The following is a 23,146-nucleotide window of genomic DNA, read 5'->3' on the forward strand; positions in this document are numbered from 1 at the left end:
TTAAGACAGTCTCCTTGCTCCTGTACTCAGGCAGGAGTGTGGGGACTCTCTTAAAGTAAGCTCTCTTTGAAGCCGTGATCTTTAAGGGAGGGACTGCTTCAAACAGCCCTGCAAAATGCTTTAAGACAGTCCCTGTGCTCCCATCTTAATGCAAGCCCTCTTTAAAGCAGTTCCAGCAATCTTTAAAGTGGGGAGAGAGACTGCTTCAAAGAGCAGTGCAAAACAAATGCATGTTTCTTCCGCACAGCAATGAAGGGAAAAAAGGGATTGCTTATTTTCACTGCACATGCAGCAAAAGCAAGCAGACCTCACCTAGGGGTTTTTTTTTTTTTTTTTGAAAGCCTGACCCACCCTGATCCTTTTGGGAGGTTGAAAGCATCTGTGCAGGGTAGGCTTTCCAAGAAGATCCCACCCATCAGCTGACATTATCAGTGACATAAGCTGTGGTACTGTGGTTTGGGGGAAATGGTCTTGGAGGGCAAACTGGACCCCCTGATTGGCCCCTGGGTTCCCCACCCCTTGTATAGATGCACATCTACTATATATTTTGGGAAGTTGTTTGTCCCCTCTGCATTTGGACACCTGTTAAATTATTGTAACCAAATTTTGCATTATGGTTCAAGAAGCAGGGTTTTGTCTATGTATGGATACAATTGGCCACTATTGTGAATCAAGACAGTGGACTGAACCTTTCAAAACTGCTTTTTTTGTTTGTTTGTTTCATAGAATTCCCAAGCAGTGCCAAGTACAAGGCTGCTAGTAAATATTACAGATATATTACTGCTCTTCTGAAAACCTTAACACAGATTTAAGTACATACATTAATGTTTTTTCTCTCATTGTTTCTATACCAAAGTGAAGGTAATGCCACATCCTACTATGGCTACAAATGACTCTAATGCTGTCTCCAATACTTGTATCTCCTTTTGCCAAAAACATTCAGGCAGGATAGCTTAACAAATCACCTCTTTGGCAGGTTTTAGACTAGTTCTCATTTTCATCTACACCCAGGTGCCTGAGGGGAAACATTCTCCTTTTTTTTAAGCTCTGAGATGACTTGACTTTACTGCCTTCATTTTGCTGTATCTGTTTCTACAATCAGTTATAATTCCAAGACCAGGTAAGACATTTTATAAGCTTCAATATTCTTACATAGTGGGAAGGTGGGGTGTCTGCTGATGTCTGTGCTAAGCTAGTATAAGAAAACACTTTAATGACTACTAGCTTGTGCTGTGATCTCTGTATTGTTAGACATACCAGAGTTTTAATGTCAAATGTCAGCTAAGCTACTGAGGTAACATTGTTGCAGCTAACAGACTTAGCTTTCTAAAGTTGCCGTGTTGTTCAGTTGTGGTCCTATATATGGTGTCAGGTCATGCAGGTCTCTTCGGTATTTTGCAGCAATGCTTCATTTGGAATTGTAGCTTAGGAGGAATAAATGTGCTGCCTTTCAATATTACTAGCTACAACAGTTGTTAATTTTCTTTAGCAATTGTGCTAGAAGAACTCTTTTTTCCAAAATGCATTAAAATGTCTTGTCTTGTAGAGAACCCTACATTTTGTCAAAGGTAATTTTGCTACATATGCTCAGTGGTTCTGCGACGTGAAATATCAGCATCTAGTATAAAGGGCTTGTGTTATCTGTTAATAATTCTTCTTCCCCCCTCTTCATCAAAGAGTTAGAAGGACAGAATATATTCTTACCAGCCATCCTGTGAAGACTTATTTGAAGCAGGAATTAATTTCATGGGAATTAATTCCCCATTTTAGCAAAAAAATTATGTAGTTACTCTCTTATGATGATCCTTATTTCTCCCCATTTTAAAATGCAGCATGTTTGTTGGAAGACTCTTTCACTTCTTGACTTCCGGGAAGGGTGACTTAGCCTGTGCCTGCTTTTGAGACGGGCTCCTGCCTCAAAAGAAGCTTATTCAGATATATCAGTCAGATTTTTTTTTTTTTGACTGATTAAACTTCTCCCGGGTAGGGAGAAACGAAGAGATTAACCTCAAAGCCTATTTTTGTTGGGACGACCAGATCTCATTAATTTATGGGACGAGGTCCAGCCGACGAAGGTGGGACGGATTTTCAACAACAAGCTCTATCTGATAAAGCGAACGTTCATCTTATCTTCTAAGAGAGAACGCACTAACAGGCAAGCACCCTTCTTTCTATATTTTTCTTTTACTTGACTTAAATTGTTGCTGTTTAAAAGAGATTTGCCAGATTGATCGGTTTTTGACATCTCACTGGGGAGCCATAACTTCTCTCTGCTACTCACTAATTAATAGCTTATCTCTGTTTTTGTTGCAAAAAGCTGTCCTGGATTTGCATTCTAAAGATATACACAGAAGAGGGATTTCTATTCCAGATTTTTATTTTGAAGAATATTATATTGTCTGAGACTACTCTCTTTTTGGTCTATTTTATTTTGACGAATCTGTTTCCTGACGACCGCCATTAATTGTTTCGATCCTGGGAACTGCATTTTGTTTACTTAAGCATGGAGAGATAAGGCTGTCTGCTCTGTTTATACTGTGATGTCACCAAGTTTGGAGTATTAACCCAATTGTTGCTGAAATAAGAAGTGGTTTTCCTATATTTTTCTTTTAAAATGGCAATTAAGAAAGTGGCTGAGAATCTGGAAATAACTATGTTTCAGAAAATAATGGATGAGATTGAGATAACGAAACAAAACCTGCGACAGGGTTGTAAGGAGCTGAAAATTGAATTGAGTAAAATGAAGCAGGAGATTAAAGATATAGGGGTCCCTGTGAGAGAGGTGACCCTGGAGATTGGAACAAACGTGGAACAGGAAAAAGATTTGGAGTCTATGGACTTTAGAAACAAAATCTATTGTTTGGAGACACAGGAGATTAAAGACATAGGGGTCCTTGTGAGAGAGGAGACCCTGGAGACTGGAACAGGGGTCCCTGTGAGAGAGGAGACCCTGGAGACTGGAACAGGGGTCCCTGTGAGAGAGGAGATCCCGGAGATTGGAACAAACGTGGAACAGGAACAAGATTTGGAGTCTATGGACTTTAGAAATAAAATCTATTGTTTGGAACTCAATGTTATCTCTGAAGAAATTAATGAAGATTCTAGAGATAAAGTTATCAATGGCATGGATAATCTTCTGGACTGGAATGATGTGATGGAGCCCAATATAGAGAAAATCTATGGAATTAACTGCAGCCATGTGACAATGGAAAAACTTTCAAGAGATGACCCAGTGTATTTTGAAAAAAAGAACAGAGATATGATTTTACAGCAGTATTTCAGCAACCTATTCAGAATGGATGGCAAGAAAATATTTGGGATAGAGGTAATTCCCATCAGACTCTTACTATATGACTATGGCTTTGACAGCAAGATTATTATGGAATACTGATAATGGAAGATTGGATACTGAAATTACTGGACTTAACAAGACTACTGAAGATGGAAGATGGAAAATGGAACTAATAGGGATAATAGAACAATGGCTACTGAAATTACTGAACCTAACAGATTCTGATGTGATGGATTAATTGAAATGTTTATTTTGACTATGGTTATGACAATAAGATTATCATAATTAGTAATGAGATGGATTAATCGATATGCTTATCTGGAAAAAAAAATTGATAGATATATTTCTTAAAGAATTGAAACCTCTCTTTGACTTTTTGTGGAAAGAATAAAGTAATGTTTATGAGATTTGATGATTAAGTAAGATAACTACTGGAGGAAAGTGATTTTATAATATGACTTAAGAGACAGGATTGTTATATATTATAGACTTATAACTGATTTGATCTTTGACAAATGGGAAGTCAATATTTTACTCTTTATTTTTTATTTTTGTTTTTTTTTTCTTTTTTTCTTTTTGTTTAACTATTTTTGATTTTGTTTTTTGTCTTTGAATGTTTTATGATTTCGTCTTGTATGTTTTATGAAAATCTGAATAAAAATTATTGAAAAAAAAAAAGGAAGACTCTTTCACTTCTTCCGGAACGAAGTTAACATGTTTATTAATGCATCATAAATTCCACAAATTATATATGGCATAGAAACCTCTAACGGAAACTAAAGTTCAGTTAGAAATGCCTGTGATCTGTCACATGCAACTTTGACAGCATTCACTTTGTACTTTTCTCTTTATGTGATCCAAAAAATTAAATTACTGTAATAATTAGTATTGCCTTTCCACCATCCTGACTGATCTATCAGTTCCAGGCTTGAGACCTTCAGTGCATGCACAGTTCCCCCACCTGAATAGCTATTCCGTTCTAGACAAGAGTGACTCCTTAGTGTATATCTCCCCTGGTTGACACTTATTGGCATCTGTTTTGCTTATAAGAGATCCTTGAACACTGGCATGCCTAGATTGGGAGGATTATCTAGTAAGATAAATAAGATTTTATTTTACTATCTAATTTAATAAGGATACCATGCTGAGATCTGTGTGCTAAAAGATCTAGCTTCTTCCTTGAGGTCGTGTTATATTTGTAAATGGTGAACAAAGTGTTTTGGCGTTATGTGGAATGCTCTCAATGGGAATTTGGTGCTATCGTGGAATGCTATCAGTGGCAGTAGTATCTACCAGTGCTGCTATCCAGTGGTGTTGCCTGGGGAGCTGTGGCCTACAGCAGGCCCTTCTCTGTGGTGGAGTCCTGATTATGGGACTACCTCCTGGTGAGGTGCATTTGTCCTCATCTCTATCATATTTATCATCTGTTCACTCAGGCATTTGGTACTGAAGGCAATGGGATTTTTTGGCAGTCTAGAATTGCTGGATATGCTGCTGTTGTTGTTAACATTTATTAGCTGCCTTTTACCAAAAGGTCCAAGGGCAGGATACATCAATTTTAAAATACAGCATTAAAACAATTAAAACTAACCCAAAATCATACAATGGGGTGAATCTTAAAAATATACATCTCAGGTGACAAAGGCCAGGGTAAAGAGGTGCACCTTCAGCATTCACTTAGAACTGTACAATGAAGTTGCAGGAGGGAGTTCCACAACTTAGGGGCCCTTCCAGGCCACCCCAAGCTTCTGAAGGTGGTGGAACTACCAAGAGGGCCCCCACTGCTGATCTCAACACCTGAGAGGTCTGTAAGAAAGGAGGTGTCTTTCAGATACTTGGGACCTAAGTCATATAGCGCTTTAAACACTAGCTTGAGCTAGGGTTACTGAGTCTCCGGTTTTCACCCAGAGCCTCTTCAGTTGGTGGCCCAGCATGCCCCTATCTGGACAAGGATACCCTGGTTTCAGCTGTCCATGCTCTGGTAACCTCCAAATTAGATTACTGCAATGCACTCTGCATGGGGCTGCCTTTGAAGATGGTTCGGAAACTGCAGCTTGTGCAATATGCAGCGGCCAAATTGGTAACAGGGACCAGACGGTTCGAACATATAAAACCAATTCTGGCTCGCTGCATTGGCTGCCTGTATGTTTCTGAGCCCGATTCAAAGTGCTGGTTTTAACCTATAAAGGCTTACACGGTTTAGGACCACAATACCTGATGGAACGCCCCTCCCAACACAAACCCACCCATACACTTCTTCCTTGGGGTGGTCATGGTTCCCTTCTGTTGTTTTCATCCTGAGGGGCAGATTAGGCTGAGAAATAGTGACTAGCCCATGGTCACCCAGTCAACTTTATAGCTCATTTCCATTAAAAAAAATAATTAAAACTATTTACATTCAGGCAAAGTTTATGAAGTGGATTCACACAATACAATTAAAGTACATCCAACTTGCATTTAAAGCACATGACTTCCCCCAAAGAATCCTGGGAAGTATAGTTTTCCCCTCACAGTTATAGTTTCCACCACCCTTAACAAACTACAGTTCCCATGATACTGTGGTGGGATTTATGTGCTTCAAATGTATGTTGAATGTGCTTTAAATGAATGGTGTGGATCTGCCCTAGGTTTGCTGTGCATTCATTAGTGAATAGAAAAGAACAATTTTAAAATATGATTTTTTTAAACAGGGGAAGGGCTGTAACTCAGTGGTAGGGCATATGTTTTGATGCAAAAGTCCAAAATTCATTGTCCGGAAAAGACTACTGCCTGGAATCCTGGAGAGCTTATGCTAGTCCCTGTCATCAGTACTGAGCTACATGGTACCAAATGGCCTGAGTCGATGTGAAGGAGATCCCTTTGTTCCTAAAAGTGAAAAGAGATCCAAGGGCCACAGTGACTCCAAAATTTATTTGTGTTTTATTTACAACATTTATATACAGTTTTATTGTAAAAAAAAAAAACCCTCAAAGTGGTTTACAGAAGGAATTAAAACAATAAAATTATTGGCAATAACAGTTAAAAACAGGTATTTAAAAAATTCAAAATAATGAAACCAACAATGAGTTAAAAACAGATAAAAAAACGTAATAGTTTCTACATGTCTGGGTAGGCTTCCCTAAACCAAAATGGTTTTAGCAGGTGCTGAAAGGGGCATAATGAAGGCGTCTGCCTGATGTCAACAGACAGGTAGTTCCAAAGTATAGGTGCTGCCACACTAAAGGACTGATTTCTTACAAGAGCAGAACAAGTACTATGTGGCACCAGTAACATGGAAAGCACACCTTGAATTTGGCCTGGTGGCAAATCAGCAACCAGTACAGATTTCAAAGCAGAGGTATTATGTGCTCACAGTGTCTCACTCATGTCAGCCATCATGCTACAGCATTCTGCACTAACTGCAGCCTGCAGATCAGGTTTCTGCTGCATGGGAATTTTTGTGACCTTGGCTGACTGGCTACCAGGAATTTTTTAGTTTTGGTTTTTGGTTAGGAATCCTGACTGGTTGTGGGATGCCTTACTTATAGGAATCTTGTTGTGGTTGGTATGATATTACATTTAGGAAATCATCACATTTTTCTTTTTCTATCTGAATTTCATTTACCTTTACCCTCACTCCCTTCCATCCATAGAAGCAACGACAGTGGTTCCATGTGCTCAGCTCAACCCTCTTAAGCCCACTGATAATGTACCTTGTTGGTTGCATGATGGTTTCTTTCTTGCTCAATAGTGGTAAAAGAGAATTCACATACTGAGAAGTGTGGCTGCAATTGCTGTTGTTCCCAAGCTGCTGTCTGTGAAGGTAGACCAAATCATGTGTGTTTTCTCTCTGTCAATTATTACTCACTGGAATTGGGTTGGCTGTCAAAGTGAGTTTATAGCAGGTCACAGGGTAGACAGAAAAGGGTAGAGAATCTTCTTACTTTTACTCATTTCTCAAACTTCTTTCAGAAGTGAAGGGTCAAGTCTGTGAAGAAGTTTGGAGCAGCCATGTTAAAAGGCAGCAGCAGCAGGGCATTCCAGGCAGGGGGTTGCCAACCCTGCTTGGATATGGATATTTTTGCAGAGGATCCTTGGTCAAGCTTTATCAACAGCACAATCCAAACCATATCTACTCAGAAGTAAGTCTATGGGGCTTAGGCCCTTAGCAGGGCTGGCGCCAAAAGGCAGCCAGGTTGGGCCCTGGCCGATGTCCCCTGGGGCTACAGGAGCCCCAGAGGGCCCCCTCGATAGGGTAGGAGAGTAGCGCTCCCCTTCTGCAATCCGTAGCCCCAGATTACAGGGAGAGAGCTTCCAAGACACCTGCCCGTTCCCTCACTCCATCTACCTAGGTGGGGCATGCGTGCATGTGCCAGGGCCCAGGGCAGGCTAGTGCTGGCCCTGGCCCTTAGTAAGCATGTTTAGAATTGCACCTTCAGGAGCATCCATCTTTACTCCTGAGTGCTCCCATCTAATATGTCCACAGCACTAGACTCCCTTCTTCCAAGAATGACCTACTGGTGACCAGCCTAGACTGACGGTACTTAAGCTCTTCTTTGCCAGAAGCAAGTAGGCTAGATTAAATCTTCCCTACCCAGGGTCCCTAAGCAGGTGAGAAGGAATGATCCCGTCACTTCAGCTGGACCTGGCAATACCCTCATTTAGCTAAGTTTTCTATCCTAATTTCTAATCAGAGAAATGTTTTTGTTTGAACTGTATGCTCCAAGCAACTGTTGTTGATGCTTATTGTATCATGCTTAATGACATCACTAGGGCCCGCCCTTGAAATCTCAGGGTTTGGGATGCTTCTGACCTGGCAACCCTAGTGTGACTACCTTGAATTGGGCCTGGAAACAAACTGGCAACCAATGCAGCTGTTTTTAAAGAAAGGTTATATGAGATACAGTAGGGCCCCACTCATATGGCGGGTTACATTCTGGACCCCCGCTGTAAAGTGAAAACTGCTGTAAAGTGGAACTCATTGAATAGAATGGTGCGCGATGCCCAAAAACCACTATAAAAGCGGAACAAGCGCCGTATGAGTGGGGCTTTAGTCTAATTGCATCTAATTGAGACCGCTGTATTAGCAAATCGCTGTAAGGTGAAGCACTGTAAAGCGGGGCCCTACTGTATAAAGGGAGCCCCAACCAGTTATCTGGCTGCTGCATTTTGGACCAGTTGAAATCTCTGAGTCATCTTCAGGGGCAGCCCCACAAAGAGCGCATTGCAATAATCCAATCTGGAAGTTACCAGAGCACGGAGTACTGTGGCCAAGTCTTCTCTGTCCAAAAGGGTTCGAAGCTGGCGAACTAGCTAGAGCTGGAAAAGGGCACTCCTAGCCACTGAGGCCACCTAAGCCTCCAGTGACAGTGTTGGATCCAGGAGTGCCCCCAAGCTGTTGTGTTTCATCCCTGTCACTAGAGGCACAGGTAGCCTCGGTGGCATGGAGTGCTTTTTACCAACTACGTCTGGTGGCCCAACTATGCCCTTATCTGGACAGGGAAAACCTTGCTTCAGTTGTCCATGCACTGGTAACCTCTAAACTAGACTACTGCAATGCACTCTACGTGGGGCTGCCTTTGAAGACGGTTCTGAAACTACAGCTTGTGCAAAATGCGGCGGCCAGACTGTTAACAGGGACCAGGCGGTCTGAACATATAACACCGATTCTGGCCCGCTTGCACTGGCTGCCTATATGTTTCTGGGCCCGATTCAAGGTGATGGTTTTAACTTATAAAGCCTTACACGGCCTGGGACCACAATACCTGATGGAACGTCTCTCCCGATATGAACCTACCCATACGCTGTGTTCAACATCAAAGGCCCTCCTCCGGGTGCCTACTCAGAGAGAAGCCCGGAGGGTGACAACGAGAAAAAGGGCTTTTTCAGTGGTGGCCCCCGAACTATGGAATACCCTTCCTGATGAGGTACGCCTGGCGCCAACACTACTATCTTTTCTGCGTCAGGTAAAAACCTTCCTCTTCTCCCAGGCGTTTTAAACATTTTAAACATTTTAAACATCTTAAACAGTTAATAATAATAATAATAATAATAATAATAATAAATTTAATTTATGTGTCGCCTATCTGGCTGATGGCCACTCTAGGCGACGTACATATGGCAAGTACAATAAAATACAATACTACAAAATACAATATAACAATAAAAATTAAGATAAAAACATTGCAGGGTAGGAGGCATTTCAATCAAAAAAAAGTCAGCCCTCCCCAAAAATCCCAAAAGCCTGTTGAAAGAGCCAGGTCTTTAAGGCCTTGCGGAATATATTCAGGGAAGAGGCAAGCCGGAGATCTTGTGGGAGAGAGTTCCAGAGGGTGGGGGCCGCCACTGAGAAGGCTCTCTCTCTGGTTCCCGCCAACCTAGCTGATTTAGTTGGCGGGACTGAGAGAAGGCCCTGTGTGGCTGATCTTGTCAGGCGGCATAATTGGTGGCGTTGAAGGCGCTCCTTTAGATAAACTGGGCCGAGACCGTATAGGGATTTAAAGGTTAATACCAACACCTTGAATTGGGCCCGGAAAACAACTGGGAGCCAGTGTAGATCGAACAACACTGGTGTGATGTGGTCCCGGCGGCGACTATTTGTAAGTAGTCAAGCCGCCGCATTTTGTATAAGTTGTAGTTTCCGGACGGTTTTCAAGGGTAACCCCACGTAGAGCGCATTACAGTTAAACATCTAACTTATTTAATATGTTGACATTTTAATTATCTTAACGTTTTAACATTCTTCCAATGTCACATCTTAACATCTCATATTTTAGTATTGAGTTTTGCAGTTAGTTTGTGTTTCATTATGCTTACATTTTTTGTTTAATTAATTCATTTTTAACTTGTGTTATATATGGCTTTTTACTTGTATTTTAGATGTTTATTTGTTGTGAACCGCCCAGAGAGCTTCGGCTATGGGGCGGTATAGAAATGTAATAAATAAATAAATAAATAAATAAATTTCAACTTGTTTTTAAGCATTTGAAAATGTTATAATGTTTTTAATTTGTTATTGTATGGCTGTGAGCTGTTTGGCGAAGAAGGGTGGGTTAGACATCTAATTAATCATTATCATAATCTAGCTGCATAAGGAGACTACCAAGTGATAACAACACTGGACACTCAATCAAATGGCTCACTGTTTGTGCAGAAGTGTTAGCTCCATTTCCAACAGAGTAGTGCAGAAATCTATTTATGTCCATGTAATGAAAGATCGTCTCACCCCTTATATACTCAGTCGATCACTGTGCTGTTCAAGTGAGGGACTCCTGCAGATACCATCTCATCAGGAGGTCCGTTAAGCACAATATAGGAATTGAGTCTTTAGTGTTGTGGCACCTACCCTTTGGAATTCCCTCCCCTTAAATATTAGATAGGAGCCTTTTCTGTTGTATTTTTGGTGCCTACTGAAGACTTTCCCCTTCCAAAAAGCCTTTTAAGTAGATACCTTTATCCCAGTCTGCATCTGTATTGGAATTGTTTTTTTAAGATGTTTTGTTTTTAAGAGATTTTTAAATGAGTGTTTCATCCTTGTTTGCCGCAATGGACTCCTTTGGGAAGGAAGGGCAGAATATAAATAATGTAAGCGGGGATGGCATGGAGAACAGCTATGAGCCAAACTAAACATGTTGAATTCAGTTTTGCATCTTTTACAGATGTTGCAGGCACAATGTCCAGGTCACTCTTCTAACTTGTTTTCCTTAACGTACTAACCCAACTGCTATCCTATATACACTTTCTTGGGAGTAATCTCCATTGAACTCAGTTGGGCTTACTTCTGAGCAGTAGCTTTGATAGGTATTTAAAAGATTCTGGGCACAGACACATATTTGCATAATATTAATGTATATGTATATATGCACATTTAGAAATAATTACTATCATTTAAAAATCGGGTTCCCCTGATCTAGTCGTCGTCCCCATACAAGCATTTTTTTCTGGCCCTCAAGACCCTGTCAACTTTGGCGGTGGCCACAAACAAGACAAAAAATTAAAATAGATGTAGCACTGTTGTATAAGCCTAGAAGTCTGATGGGAATGCAAATTGCTCCCTCCACAGCCATCAGATTGATTTCTTGATCATTTGATTTGGTGCTAACCCCCATCTCAACTGATCTGCATGGATCAGTAAAGGAAGAGGGCTGTGTCCCTGTGTGTGCCCTGTATGTGTGTGTCCCATAATTGTGTGCATATGAGAATGTGCATGCAAGTGTGGGATAGCAACATCCACTGCTGACATGTGGCCCCCAGAGGGTTGGCCGAGTGTGAATGCAGCTTTCTGGCCGAAAACAGTCAGCCACTCCTGACTTAAATAGAAATACAATACGTCATTATTGATTGATTTATATTCTGCTTATATGCCAAAATGGCATCTATATTTCACCATAGTGGGGAAGACTAACAAAGTGACTTGTGTGCCTTCCCAATTTTATATATGGGGATGGGGGAGAAATTTAGTTCAGTTTGCATTTAAAGGCAAACTTACTTAATTTGCGCTTTCCAAAACAATACATGAACTGAAACACAGCCTACCTTCAAAATTTGCACTTGTCCTAATTTTGCAATGCAGTTCTCCAGCCAAGTAATGTGTACAAAAATGTATATTTGGGTAAAGTGTACATACAAATGCATATATCAGTGAAAAAAGCATACAAAAATGTGTTATATTAGAGAAATCTGATTTGCAAAAATGTGTGCATTATGCAAAACTGCATACAAAAATGTGTTATATTAGGCATCATTTGCATTAAGATGTTGATGAATTTTAATGAGAACTTTAAAAATTATGCAGAAACTGATGTGGAAATGTGGAGGACTGAATTTAAGATTTTAGAAATGAGAAATTGAAATTATCAGATTCACTAATCAGATTCACTAATTATAAGGGTGCCGGCAGGAGGCTGGCTTATAAGTAAAAAGTTGCTTTCTTCCCCTTCTCTTTCCCTTTTTTGAAAAAGATTCCATTCTCTTAATTGAAATTATAGTTTATACAGACTGGTTTATTTTTACCCAAGCCAAACTGCAGAACAGATGCTTTTGTACATGATTTCCATGCAATTATGCCCAGCCTGATACAGTATTCCAAAAAACACATGACTTCATCACTTTTTTAAATTGGTCCTTGTCATATTTTGGCTTTATGATTTTTCAGAATCTTGTATCATTATTCAAACAGTATCAAACCAAAAAGGAGATCCCAAGAGACAGATTTGTCTTTCTTCCTTCAGACAATGTAAAGTACAAAAACCCTTAGAAGAAAAGTTTACAGCTGCTGAAAGATGCTGGCCATTTTTAATCAGGTGAATCACCAAAGCCATGAGAAATAGAAATCCCCATTTAAGCAGCACATATGCAAAGTCAAATCTTGGTGATTAATGTAGATTAAATGTTTCGCCAGAATGATTTGCTGATATTCAACATCTATCTGTTTCTATCACTTTCCACCTCCAGTGGTGAAAAAGGTACTCTCCACATGCTCAGATGCAGTTTTTAAAATACTGTACATGCTGCAGAGATGAGCCTACAGTTTGACATAAGTTCTGGGACTTATTTAATTGGCTGAAATGGTCCTCAGCACCAAAGCAAGGAGAGAACTAGTGTGCGTAAACAAGTATTGTTTACTGTCAGGTAGTATTTGGTTTTGGAAGTGGATTTAGAGGGTTATACTGTTTTTGATGAGCATAGGGAGCAAAATGATAGACAGCTACAATGTTCTTGTCATGTGGAACCTTCTGAAGTTGTAATAAATTGTTCTCCCCCTGGATCTTATACCTCATATACACCTGGAAATGATGGTGGTATTATACATAAAGATGGGTCCTCTGTTTCTGACTTTTAAAAGACTGATGTTGGAGATTATGACTTAAATGGGTTGGATGAGACGAACATAGTCCTTATATCTTTTTGAGGCGACTATTGTCTCTTGACTTCTGCATTTGCTGAAAAAATCTTTAATAAAATAACCTGCTTAAACAAGTAGTGTCAGGACTCCAAGCTACAACTTCTGTGCTATGTGCCCTGCCCCTGATAGAATCTGGTATAAAACATTTGCACCTCCAGCAAATTTTCTAAGCACAGAGAAGAGTATGATGGAGTCCATCATTACTGGAAAGTTTCATGTTAATCGTGAAGTTCCTTTAAATTCTCCAGTGCAAACTGAAATTAATTTTCATCTTGCAAAAGATGTGTCATCTGTCTTGGATATTCCAGGGGTGAACCAAGTGAAGTTTGATTTGCTAAAAAATTCCCATAATATGAATAATTCTCTGGATGATAGTCTTGCCAGCCAGCTGGCAGATGAGTCCATATGAGTACTGTATAAGGGTAGTCTGAGTGAATCCTCTGCGTCTCTGAATAGAAAGAGAACCCATTGCAGTAAGGAATTCTCAAGTCTGATTAAGACAACAGATAATTTGACTTTCAGCCTCTTTATACCTTAAACATTGTTTTGAGGGTAAACTACCAGAGCCTGCAATTCTAACCATCTGTAACTGGAGAATGAAGAATTCACAAGGTTCTTTTATTGGGAAGCGAGCATTATTGTGTGTCTTATATAATCTATCAGGAGTTTTGCTGTAATGGGGAGAAGTTATTCAAATGCTCAAGGGGAAGTCTTGAATTGAGATTTAGGAATCCCAATATATGGATGAAGGTTTGGAACACATTGCAGTGTTCCCAATCCCATAAACTGTTGTTGGAAATGCGGCCTATTCAGTCTAAACCCTTTTTATCCACTATTTAACCCAGAAGGAAGCCACTAAATTTAGAGCAAACCTCCCTTTACCAGTTGGCCTCCAGGAAAGGGGAGGAGGAATTCACCTCTGATTTTCCTAATAACATCACAGTTGAAAACCCTCACACATCTGTTACAAGACCTGTTATTCCCCTGCAGGGACAAAAGAATTTCAAAAGTAAACTGTCATGGCTTAAACAAATGGGGAAAAGAAACCCTCATGAGAGTGTGAAATCAAACAAGTCTCTTGAAACCCACCCTATAAAGGAAGATAGATACTGGTTTTGGAGTTCAGATGAAAGAATAAGGAGAGTATCCATGAGGATGTCCCTTTTTCTAATTATTTTTATTTACTCAGGCTTGTAACAGGACTCCTAATTGTATGCTGTACTGTATTTGGATTATATTGTATATTGTTTTGTGATTTATTCATTTCTTGTATTGTCTGAGTTTTGCTTGGTATATTGTTTTGATTTTTCTTTTTGAACTGTGATTTTTATTCTGTACATGTTTTTTAGATTTTTTATAAGTTGCTTTGAGTTTCATTTAAAAAAAGGGATGAATAAATATCATTATTAATAATAATAATAGTAGTAAGACCAAACCGTAACATGGTTTATGGTGTGTACTTAGATCTGACACCATAGCTACACTCCTTTGGATTTGTCTATGATTATTAAATGATAGTAATATTGTTCCTTTTTGCTTGTGATATGCACTTTTAAAAAAAACTGACCATATATTTTACAAAGCTGCTGTTCTGTTATGACATTTCCTTGGTTAAACTTTTCAGAAATGAAATTCTTTTCATGGAACATTATTCATTAACAGGAAATCAAAGCTCATGTGTCGCTTTCATCCCCCCCCTATTTTTTCTGTAGTCAGAGTACAAAGTAGTTTATGTGCATTATATACACATAATAAGAGCCATTTGGGAAGCTTTAAACATAACACAATTTTCTCTTGCAGGTACCATTAATGCTTAAACAAAGCTGAGATAGACATCACAGACGACTGCCAGTTTTTCATTTATATCTAAAAAATGCACGTGAAGGTGCAGCTTCTCCCTGCTATCCTTTTAAAACTCAGTAAGTTGAAGGACTTTAAATATGCTCTGGAATTTGTACTGTAGGTTTCATATATACCCATTTATATATCCTTTGGAACATGGGTGACCAGCTTGCAGCATAGGTGCCAGGAGTGGACAGCGTGGTGGGGCAGCAGTGCTCACCTGACCTCCTGATAGCTGAGTCACTGATGCTTACTGGGGTTGTACATGCATTAGTACAGTTAAAGGCGCAAGGGAAACTATAGTTCGCTGTGATGTAACTTCCTGTTTGATTGTTGTTTTGCCCTCCCTTTCCTCCTCCTCCTAGCTGTGCTGCATTTTTAAAATTATCCCTTATCACATGAGCAAACAGGTGGGAGGCTACTTGCCAGAAACTGAAAACTATGGATTGAAATAACTTACATTTCTTCTTTCTAATTTCTTAAGCTGTGCCTGTATCTCAGTATTCATGAAAAGGTCATGAGTAAACCAATTTTATATACTTTACTGGAGAAAGCTTGTTTGCTTTATTCTGCTAGACTTTGTAAGGGTGGAGGTGGGGCTGGTTATTGCTCGTTCCGATTTTGCCATTTTACTCTGCTAGAGATAGCACCTCATACTTGTTTTATCCCATAAACCCCAACATATCTAGCGCAGCGCATTACAATTGCTACAACAGGCAGAAAAACCGTTAAGTGGTCCACCAAGGCAATCAGCAATTTTCAAGTGGTTTGTGGGGGGAAATGTTTGGGAACCACTGGCCTAGTATATGCATATACATATATATATTTACACAATACCTGGAAAACTGCATTGCAAAGTTCAGAGAAGTGCAAAGTTCGGAGAAATTTCAGCTTGCATATGGTTTTGGAAAGTGCAAATTAGATAGGTTTGCCTTGAAATGCAAACTGAATCAAATTCCTCCCCTACCCTTACACAGAACTGAGGCAACCTCTCTCTCTCTCTTGCTGCACTCATGCCTTCCATGCTCCATCCTGAGTTTCTTTTCTTGTTATGATGTGTGAATGTGACAGAATCCTTGGAACTTTTAAAAACCTTACTGTTTCAGTTCTGCTGCATCTATCCCAGTTGCAGTAATATCCTAGTGCAATGACTAGCTATGGGTGGAGAGCCACTTGATACTGAAAGTCATGCCACTATTGTGGGCCAAATGAGAAAGTCTAACCTTAGAAACAGCCTTAGAAAGATAAAAAGCAGGACAGAGTACTTGACTGTTGAATAGACATACAATAGGAAACAGTGTTGACTTTTGAAGTGTATCCTGAATATTAAACAGAAATGTGGAATTTCAGTGCTTATCTCATCATAAGCACACAGCAGTTGTTTCTAAAGCTGTATGAAAAACATCTCTACATTCCCTCATAACTGGTACAAGCTTCTTAAAAAACTCACATGTTCTATCATAACAAGCTGAACCAAGTTGAGCTAAGCAGAAGAAGCCTCCAGGGGCCCCATATCTGTTCAGTGTTTCAGGTGAGAACATGTTTCAACAAGCAAAATCCCTGAAAGGAAAATTAACTCAGTGGAAGACAAATGCTTAAAGTCATTTCAGGCAAAAGGCTTTGTCTACAGTTCCTGGATTCTAATTTTCCATGCGCTCTCAACTTCTGTCATCGTGTGGAAAATACAGTCATCTATGGGATTCAGTTATAACTGGTTGAAATGTAAGGAAATGTGGGCTTGCAGTCGGCTACAGTGATGCAGTTACTTATGTTGCATGTCTAAGAAAATCCAAGAGTTGAGGTTTATTTTTTCTTCTTCTTTTCCTAATTTAAGATCAAAGGCCAGCCTTCATGGCAGAGTCACTGACAGATTTATAATAGAATGACATAGCAATGTGTACTTAATACATCAAGAACGTGGAACCTTTGGCCCTCCAGATGTTATTGGACTCCAACTCCCATCAGCTCTAGCCAACATAGCTAATAATCAGGGATGATGAGGAACAATTGAAGGGCTACAGGTTCATCATCCCTCTCATACATAGTTATAAATCAGATGTGAATGCAAGGGTTATTTAGAAACATCTGAAAGCAGAGGGAACCAAACTTGCATATTATAGCTACCTTATAACAAACACATTATCAGATTAATCCCATGCACATATAGGGTGCTAAACTCTGTCTCCATATGAGGCTGAAGCTTTGAGTTTTGTGTGTGGAGATGTTTAAACATTTTCCAGTGCGTCCTGTCCTGTGCAGATTGCTGAGGGCGATAAAGAAAGCATGCTAAAGGTGGTTTGCCCAGAAAAAAAAACATCAGAATGCAGCTCGACCTAACAATTAGTTTTGCAATTATTCATGATTTTCTTTCTCACATGATTCTTCGCAAATCCTATCTGGAATCTTTGGATGAGATATTTTATTTTATTTATGGATATGTTCTCCTTATTTTCAACCTTTGTAAACAATTGCAAAAATGAATAAAAACTGAAGAAATAGCAAATAGTGGGGGATGGGAGTGGAAACATCTTAAAATCCATCAGCTCTGTAGCATCTGCACACTGTGGTATATCCTTGCAGAGGTTGCAGCTGCCGATAGTTCTAGTTCTTCAGGTGACAATGTCCAATCCCCCAGGTCCTACTTGCCAAACCTAATTGCTAGTGGGAGCTGCCAGAATGGCCTCCTTAGGATGAAGTCTCCAGGTGCTCCTCTCCATTCCCATGAAGACAAGCCAGAGTTTTCAGCTCAAGGAGGTGCTCTTATCACTCCGTTTAGTCTTTAGGCTTGCCACCTGGAAAAAGGGGAAAACCAGGCTTCCATCATTTTCCTGGCTCTCACCCACCAAATCCAAAAGCTAAAGCGCACTGGCATTATCATGGTGCCTCCTTAGCTGAAGACAGCAGCTGCACCTTTCATCTGGCAGTGTATCTCTTTGGCATGAGTAGTGCATGCATAAGGAGAGGGACATGTAGTGAATACAATATGTAGTAGGGAAGAGGGAACTGGCAGACAGGGGACTGAGAAAATCCATCAGCACATTTTTGCAGGTTTCTACTTGTAGCATACTTAGATCTGCTGTTTTAGAATTATTAACCCCCAACATGGGAGGAGGGGGGAACACGCTTCATATTTCCTTCTCACTTCCTTCCAACCAATAACGGACTTAAAAGTGAGTTATTTGAAATACATTCATAGGCTTTCTTATTGGAGATTCTAAGCAATGGAGACTAATGACTATCAGATTGATGAGATTATTTCTCCTAGCCTAAAAATAAAAATAAACAATAAATAGCCTGTTCTGACCATCTGCGCATGAGTTGTCCTTTGATGGCTAGAGGTTCCCTAAAAAGATCATTGTCATAAAGATGTGTGTCAGCTTGGCCAGCCTCTGTCTTCACCGACAACTGTCACAAAAGTGGGGGAGGAATTTGGTTCAGTTCATATTTAATGGTGAATTTAGTTAATTCATGCTTCCTGAAACAATATACACACCAAAACACAGTTATCCTTCGGAATTTGTACTTACAGTGCAGTTCTCTAGACAAGTCATGTTTTCAAAAATACATTTACTAGGGTAAAGTATACATTAAAATGCATATATGGATAAAATAACATAAAAAAGCATATTGGGGAAAATTGCTTGTAGAGATTTTTATTTGATTTATATCCCACCTTTCCTCCCAGCAGGAGCCCAGGGCGGCAAACGAAAGCACTAAAAACCCTTTAAAACATCATAAAAACAAACTTTAAAATGCATTAAAACAAAACATCTTTAAAAACAGAAATTGATATAAGAAGAACATCACACTAAAATGTGATGACTTTTAATCAGTTTTTTTAAAAAAATGCATACTGATGTGGAAATATGGAGGACATATAGGAAAAATTAGAAACTAAGAGAAACTGAAATTGATGGATTCACCCATTCCTAGGGCTAGCCCATCTAACAAGCCCCTTCTGCTGCATTTCATCTCTCTTTTGTGGACAGTACTGCTGACAGACTTCCTGTTTGGCCAGAACATCTGTGATAATGGTTCCTGTCATCAGTCTATTGGAGACCTGCTTGTGGGTCGCAGTGAACAGCTAACGGCTTCATCAACATGCGGACTGTTTAGCCCTCAGAAGTACTGCATTATTGGCTACCTTGAAGTGAGTTTATTGTAATGTATAACTCCAACTGCTGAGAAGGTAGTACTAAATGTTTAAACTGGAAGTAGTCCTGGACAGTCTATAACATCCAGCCACAGTTCCCCCCAGTTATACCTTCTTTAAAATGGGTTTGTTGGGGAACATTCTGGCTGTTTCTACAATGCTGCCATTGACTGCAACCTGCCTGTGACCTGTCTTGTTTTGATCCATTTGTTTCTATGTTTTGCTGACAATTCATCTTACATTGTTTGGAACCAGTGTGGGGAACCCTTGGTCCTCCAGATGTTGCTGAACTACAGCTCCCATCATCCCTGGTCATGCCTGATGGGGCTGATGGCAATTGTAGTTCTGCAACATCTGGAGAGCCAAGGGTTCCTTACACCTGATGCAGTACATATTCTGGTAACCAAAACAATGGAATCAGGCTCTAAATATTTTGAAATACTTGGGCTAGAATGCAAAGGGTTGTAGGGCTTCACTGCACATGTACGTGTGGAGGCTATAACATCCAGCCACAGTCCCCCCCCCCCCGCCGTTAATTTCCATGTTTGGGAATGCTCCATCTTCCATCTACATTGTTGAAGTTGCATATGCAATGCAACCTCTGGATAAGGGCTGTTGGAAATTTGATTTCTTTACACACACACACACACACACACACACACACGGGATGGGATCCATTGGCTGGTGCTTGTTCAAAATCATTCCGTCAACCTGACAGGCTGGTATTGATTCGAGTTCATTTTTTGTCCACAAGTGTTTGCTTTTACCGATTCATTTTTCCCTTGTAAAAAATTGATATTTATAAAGGGAATAGTGATATTTTTAAAGGAAATATTGATCAAGGAAATATCGATAAAAATATCAATATTAATATATTAAATTTTGAAAAAAATCCATTTCCAAAAATAGCTACGGAAAATCACTACATAAAAATCCGATCTGCAACGACAGCGAATAAACATATTAATGGAAAATTCAGTACCAAATTCAAATTGGGCAGAATTCTAGCACATCCCATATATATATATATAGGATGTGTTTGATTCCGTCCAGTTCGGATTTGGTACAGAATATTCTGTATTAATATTCTGTATTAATTTCTTGTTTAGTCTGGTTAAAAAGGCAAAAGAAAATAAAACATTTGTGAGAGGATTTATGAGTTCGAGAAATAATATAACCCAGTAAACTTTGCTAAGTAGACATCCACATGCTTGAAGATACATATTATCTTCAGCTTAGGAGGAGGTAGCACCAGGTTATATATGTCTATGCACACCAGCAGGCTGAGGGGCTCCATCCTTTACAAATGCTTAGACATATAATTTTAGACCAAAAATTGAGTTGTGTAAAAAATGCAAGAGGCAATTGTGATATGTATCATGCATGGGTTATGCATATAGTACTCATGGCTGGGTATCCATATTAATTTCTGTACAAAACATAATAGCCCACAAAAATGTATACTGTCCACGCATATCATCTAAAAAGGAGGGCAGGGTAGAGAACAAACAGTGGTTAAAGTGGAAAATATTTTTCAAAAGAGCAAGCCTACTAATGATTAACTAACTAACTAATTAGTATTTTCCCTCTGAAAATACTAGATCATGCAATTAAATTGATCAGTAATAGGCTCAGAACAGAGGAAGTGCACCACTATTTCAGACAACTATATTATTAACATTTAGAATTTAGTACTGCAAGATGTGGTGACGGCCAATAGGAACGTTTTTAAAGGGTTAGATAAATTCATAGAGAATAGGACTTTCAATGTCTATTAGCCATGACAGTTACATGGATCTTTCAGATCCACAAGTAGTACGCCTCTGAATGCTAGTTCCCTGGGAAGAGCCGCTTGCCTTCATGCCCCCTTGTTTATAGGCTTCCTATAGTGATCAGGCTCATGCAGCTGTTAGAAACAGAATGCTAGATCCTCTCTTGCATCTGGCCAGCCTGGCCTGATACACAAAACAAGCAGTTGAATACGCTGATTATATACAACTCATGAAATATATGCACTGGGAGCAAAAGCTCATAAAGCAGGGGTAGCCAACATGGTGCTCTCTAGTTGTTTGGGGCTACAACTTCCATCATCCACAGGCAACGTGGCCAACGGTCAGGAATGATGGGGATTGTAATCCATAATATCTGGAGGATACTATGTTGGTTGCCTCTTCCATAAAGGCTCCCCTGCCCTGATCATACAGAACCTATATGATCCGAGGGTTCATTATTTACTTAAATGCATGACAACCACTAAATCAAAACCACACCCATAAATCTGAAGTTATTACTAGGTGCTTACATGATGAAAACAATTATCTAAAAGGCATTTAATAATCAAAGCCTGCACTTGTTAAATAGTCTTTTCATTCTTTCATCCCTAAATAATCCACACATGTAAATTTCTCTGCCTTACATTAATCATTCACAAATCTTTTAATTTGTCATAAAGGAATTTCTTCCCTAAACCCTGCCTGACCTCAAGGCAAGCAGCTTCCTATGCAGTCCTAGACACCATCATTTGTCACCACTTTAAATTTTTCACTCTTCCCCGTGCCAAAAAAGAGTTGAGATAACAACAGGTTGTTCTTATGACATCTCCTTAGTTCTTCTGTTTGGACTAGGAGCAATGGAGGGTTTCACCTTTTGAAATGATTCTTAGCTACCACATATAAGAGGTTGTAACCAGGACTCAGACTTCCTGTCTAAGGTTAGCTATAACTAAGTCTGTTGTCATCTGCAGCCTGATCTGATGCACGTTCACTCAGAAATTTTAAGTGCTATTGGTTTCAATGGTGTATACTCCCATGTAAGTGTGTATAGGATTGCACTCTTAGGCTGTGTACACTCTCTCATTTACTCTGCATTCAGTGCATTCACACCGTTTTGGGAAGCACTGTTTGGTGTGTACACAATGTTAGCCACAATCCATATCTATCCTGTCTGTATCCTGTCGTTTCTTATGAAATACTGCATTTAATGCATTTTTCCCAAACCACGTTTGATCTGAATTGAGAAAAAGAATGACCTAACCTAGCTGGGTTTTAAGCAATACTATTTATTTCTTTAGGATATTTATAAGTCAACCTTCCTCCAAAGGTCAGGGCAATGTACAACAAATATAACCTAAACAGCAATTAATGCTCAAAATAAATATTAGCAACTCATAAAAACACCGATTCAAATATTGCTACTGCTGATTTATTTTACATAATTTATATACTGCTTTTCACTTCTATGATTAATTATCAAAGCAGTTTACATATAGAACATAATCAAATGTGATCAATAAAATCCAATTATTAAAACCAAATTGGGGGGGGGATAGAAAATTAATACCAGAACAGCAAAAATGGCCAGGGGCAGGTTTAATACAGAAGTTTGGCCTCACTGCAGTGTTATTCCCAAGAGCAGCACTCTTTTTTTATTGCACTCAATGACATTGGAGTGCAATAGAGAGAATGAAAAGGGAAGGAAGATCTCATTAATGGTTCCATCAAGACTCATAATTAGCTGGTATCCAATATGAATGCTTGTTCATAATTGCATAATGAGCCCTGAATCTGGTGTGTTGTTGATCAATGAGTTATCTTGAAAGCCATATTAATTCTGCCTCCATTCTTCAGCAGTAGGATGTTCTGCACAGATCAACTTTTAAAAAGGGATTAAATATCTCACTATCAAACTACGAAATCCTGGGTAAATAACCATTTCTCCAAACTGACATCTGGAGTCTAACAATGAGGGTGACAAATGTACCTCTAGGGAGAGATCATTCCAGAGACAAGCCCTCTTACCAAATCCAGATAGGGACCATGAGCAGAGCCCCCCCCCGAACCAATTAAGTTGGCTGGTAGTGAAGGAGGCACTTCTGCAGTATTTGCCTCTGAAGGCATTTAGGGCTTTGGAAACTAGTACAAGTACCTTAAATAGGGCCCAGCAGCACTCAGGCAGCCAGTGCAGAGATTTTAGAGTT

The 23,146-nt window shown here is 39.5% G+C and overlaps 1 protein-coding gene across 1 annotated transcript in view; it reads left to right on the forward strand.

Moving 5' to 3' along the window:
- The first annotated feature begins 1,091 nt into the window (after positions 1-1,091).
- The window catches only part of LAMB4 (laminin subunit beta 4), an 87,049-nt gene continuing 64,994 nt past the window's right edge, over positions 1,092-23,146 (forward strand). The window contains exons 1-3 of the mRNA XM_061640346.1: positions 1,092-1,120; positions 14,976-15,094; positions 19,007-19,167. Of these exons, the coding sequence (XP_061496330.1) occupies positions 15,049-15,094; positions 19,007-19,167 (207 nt within the window). The 5' untranslated portion in view covers positions 1,092-1,120; positions 14,976-15,048. The remainder of the gene's footprint in view (positions 1,121-14,975; positions 15,095-19,006; positions 19,168-23,146) is intronic.

This window comes from Rhineura floridana, chromosome 8 (assembly GCF_030035675.1).
Source record: "Rhineura floridana isolate rRhiFlo1 chromosome 8, rRhiFlo1.hap2, whole genome shotgun sequence".
Classification (NCBI taxonomy): domain Eukaryota; kingdom Metazoa; phylum Chordata; class Lepidosauria; order Squamata; family Rhineuridae; genus Rhineura; species Rhineura floridana.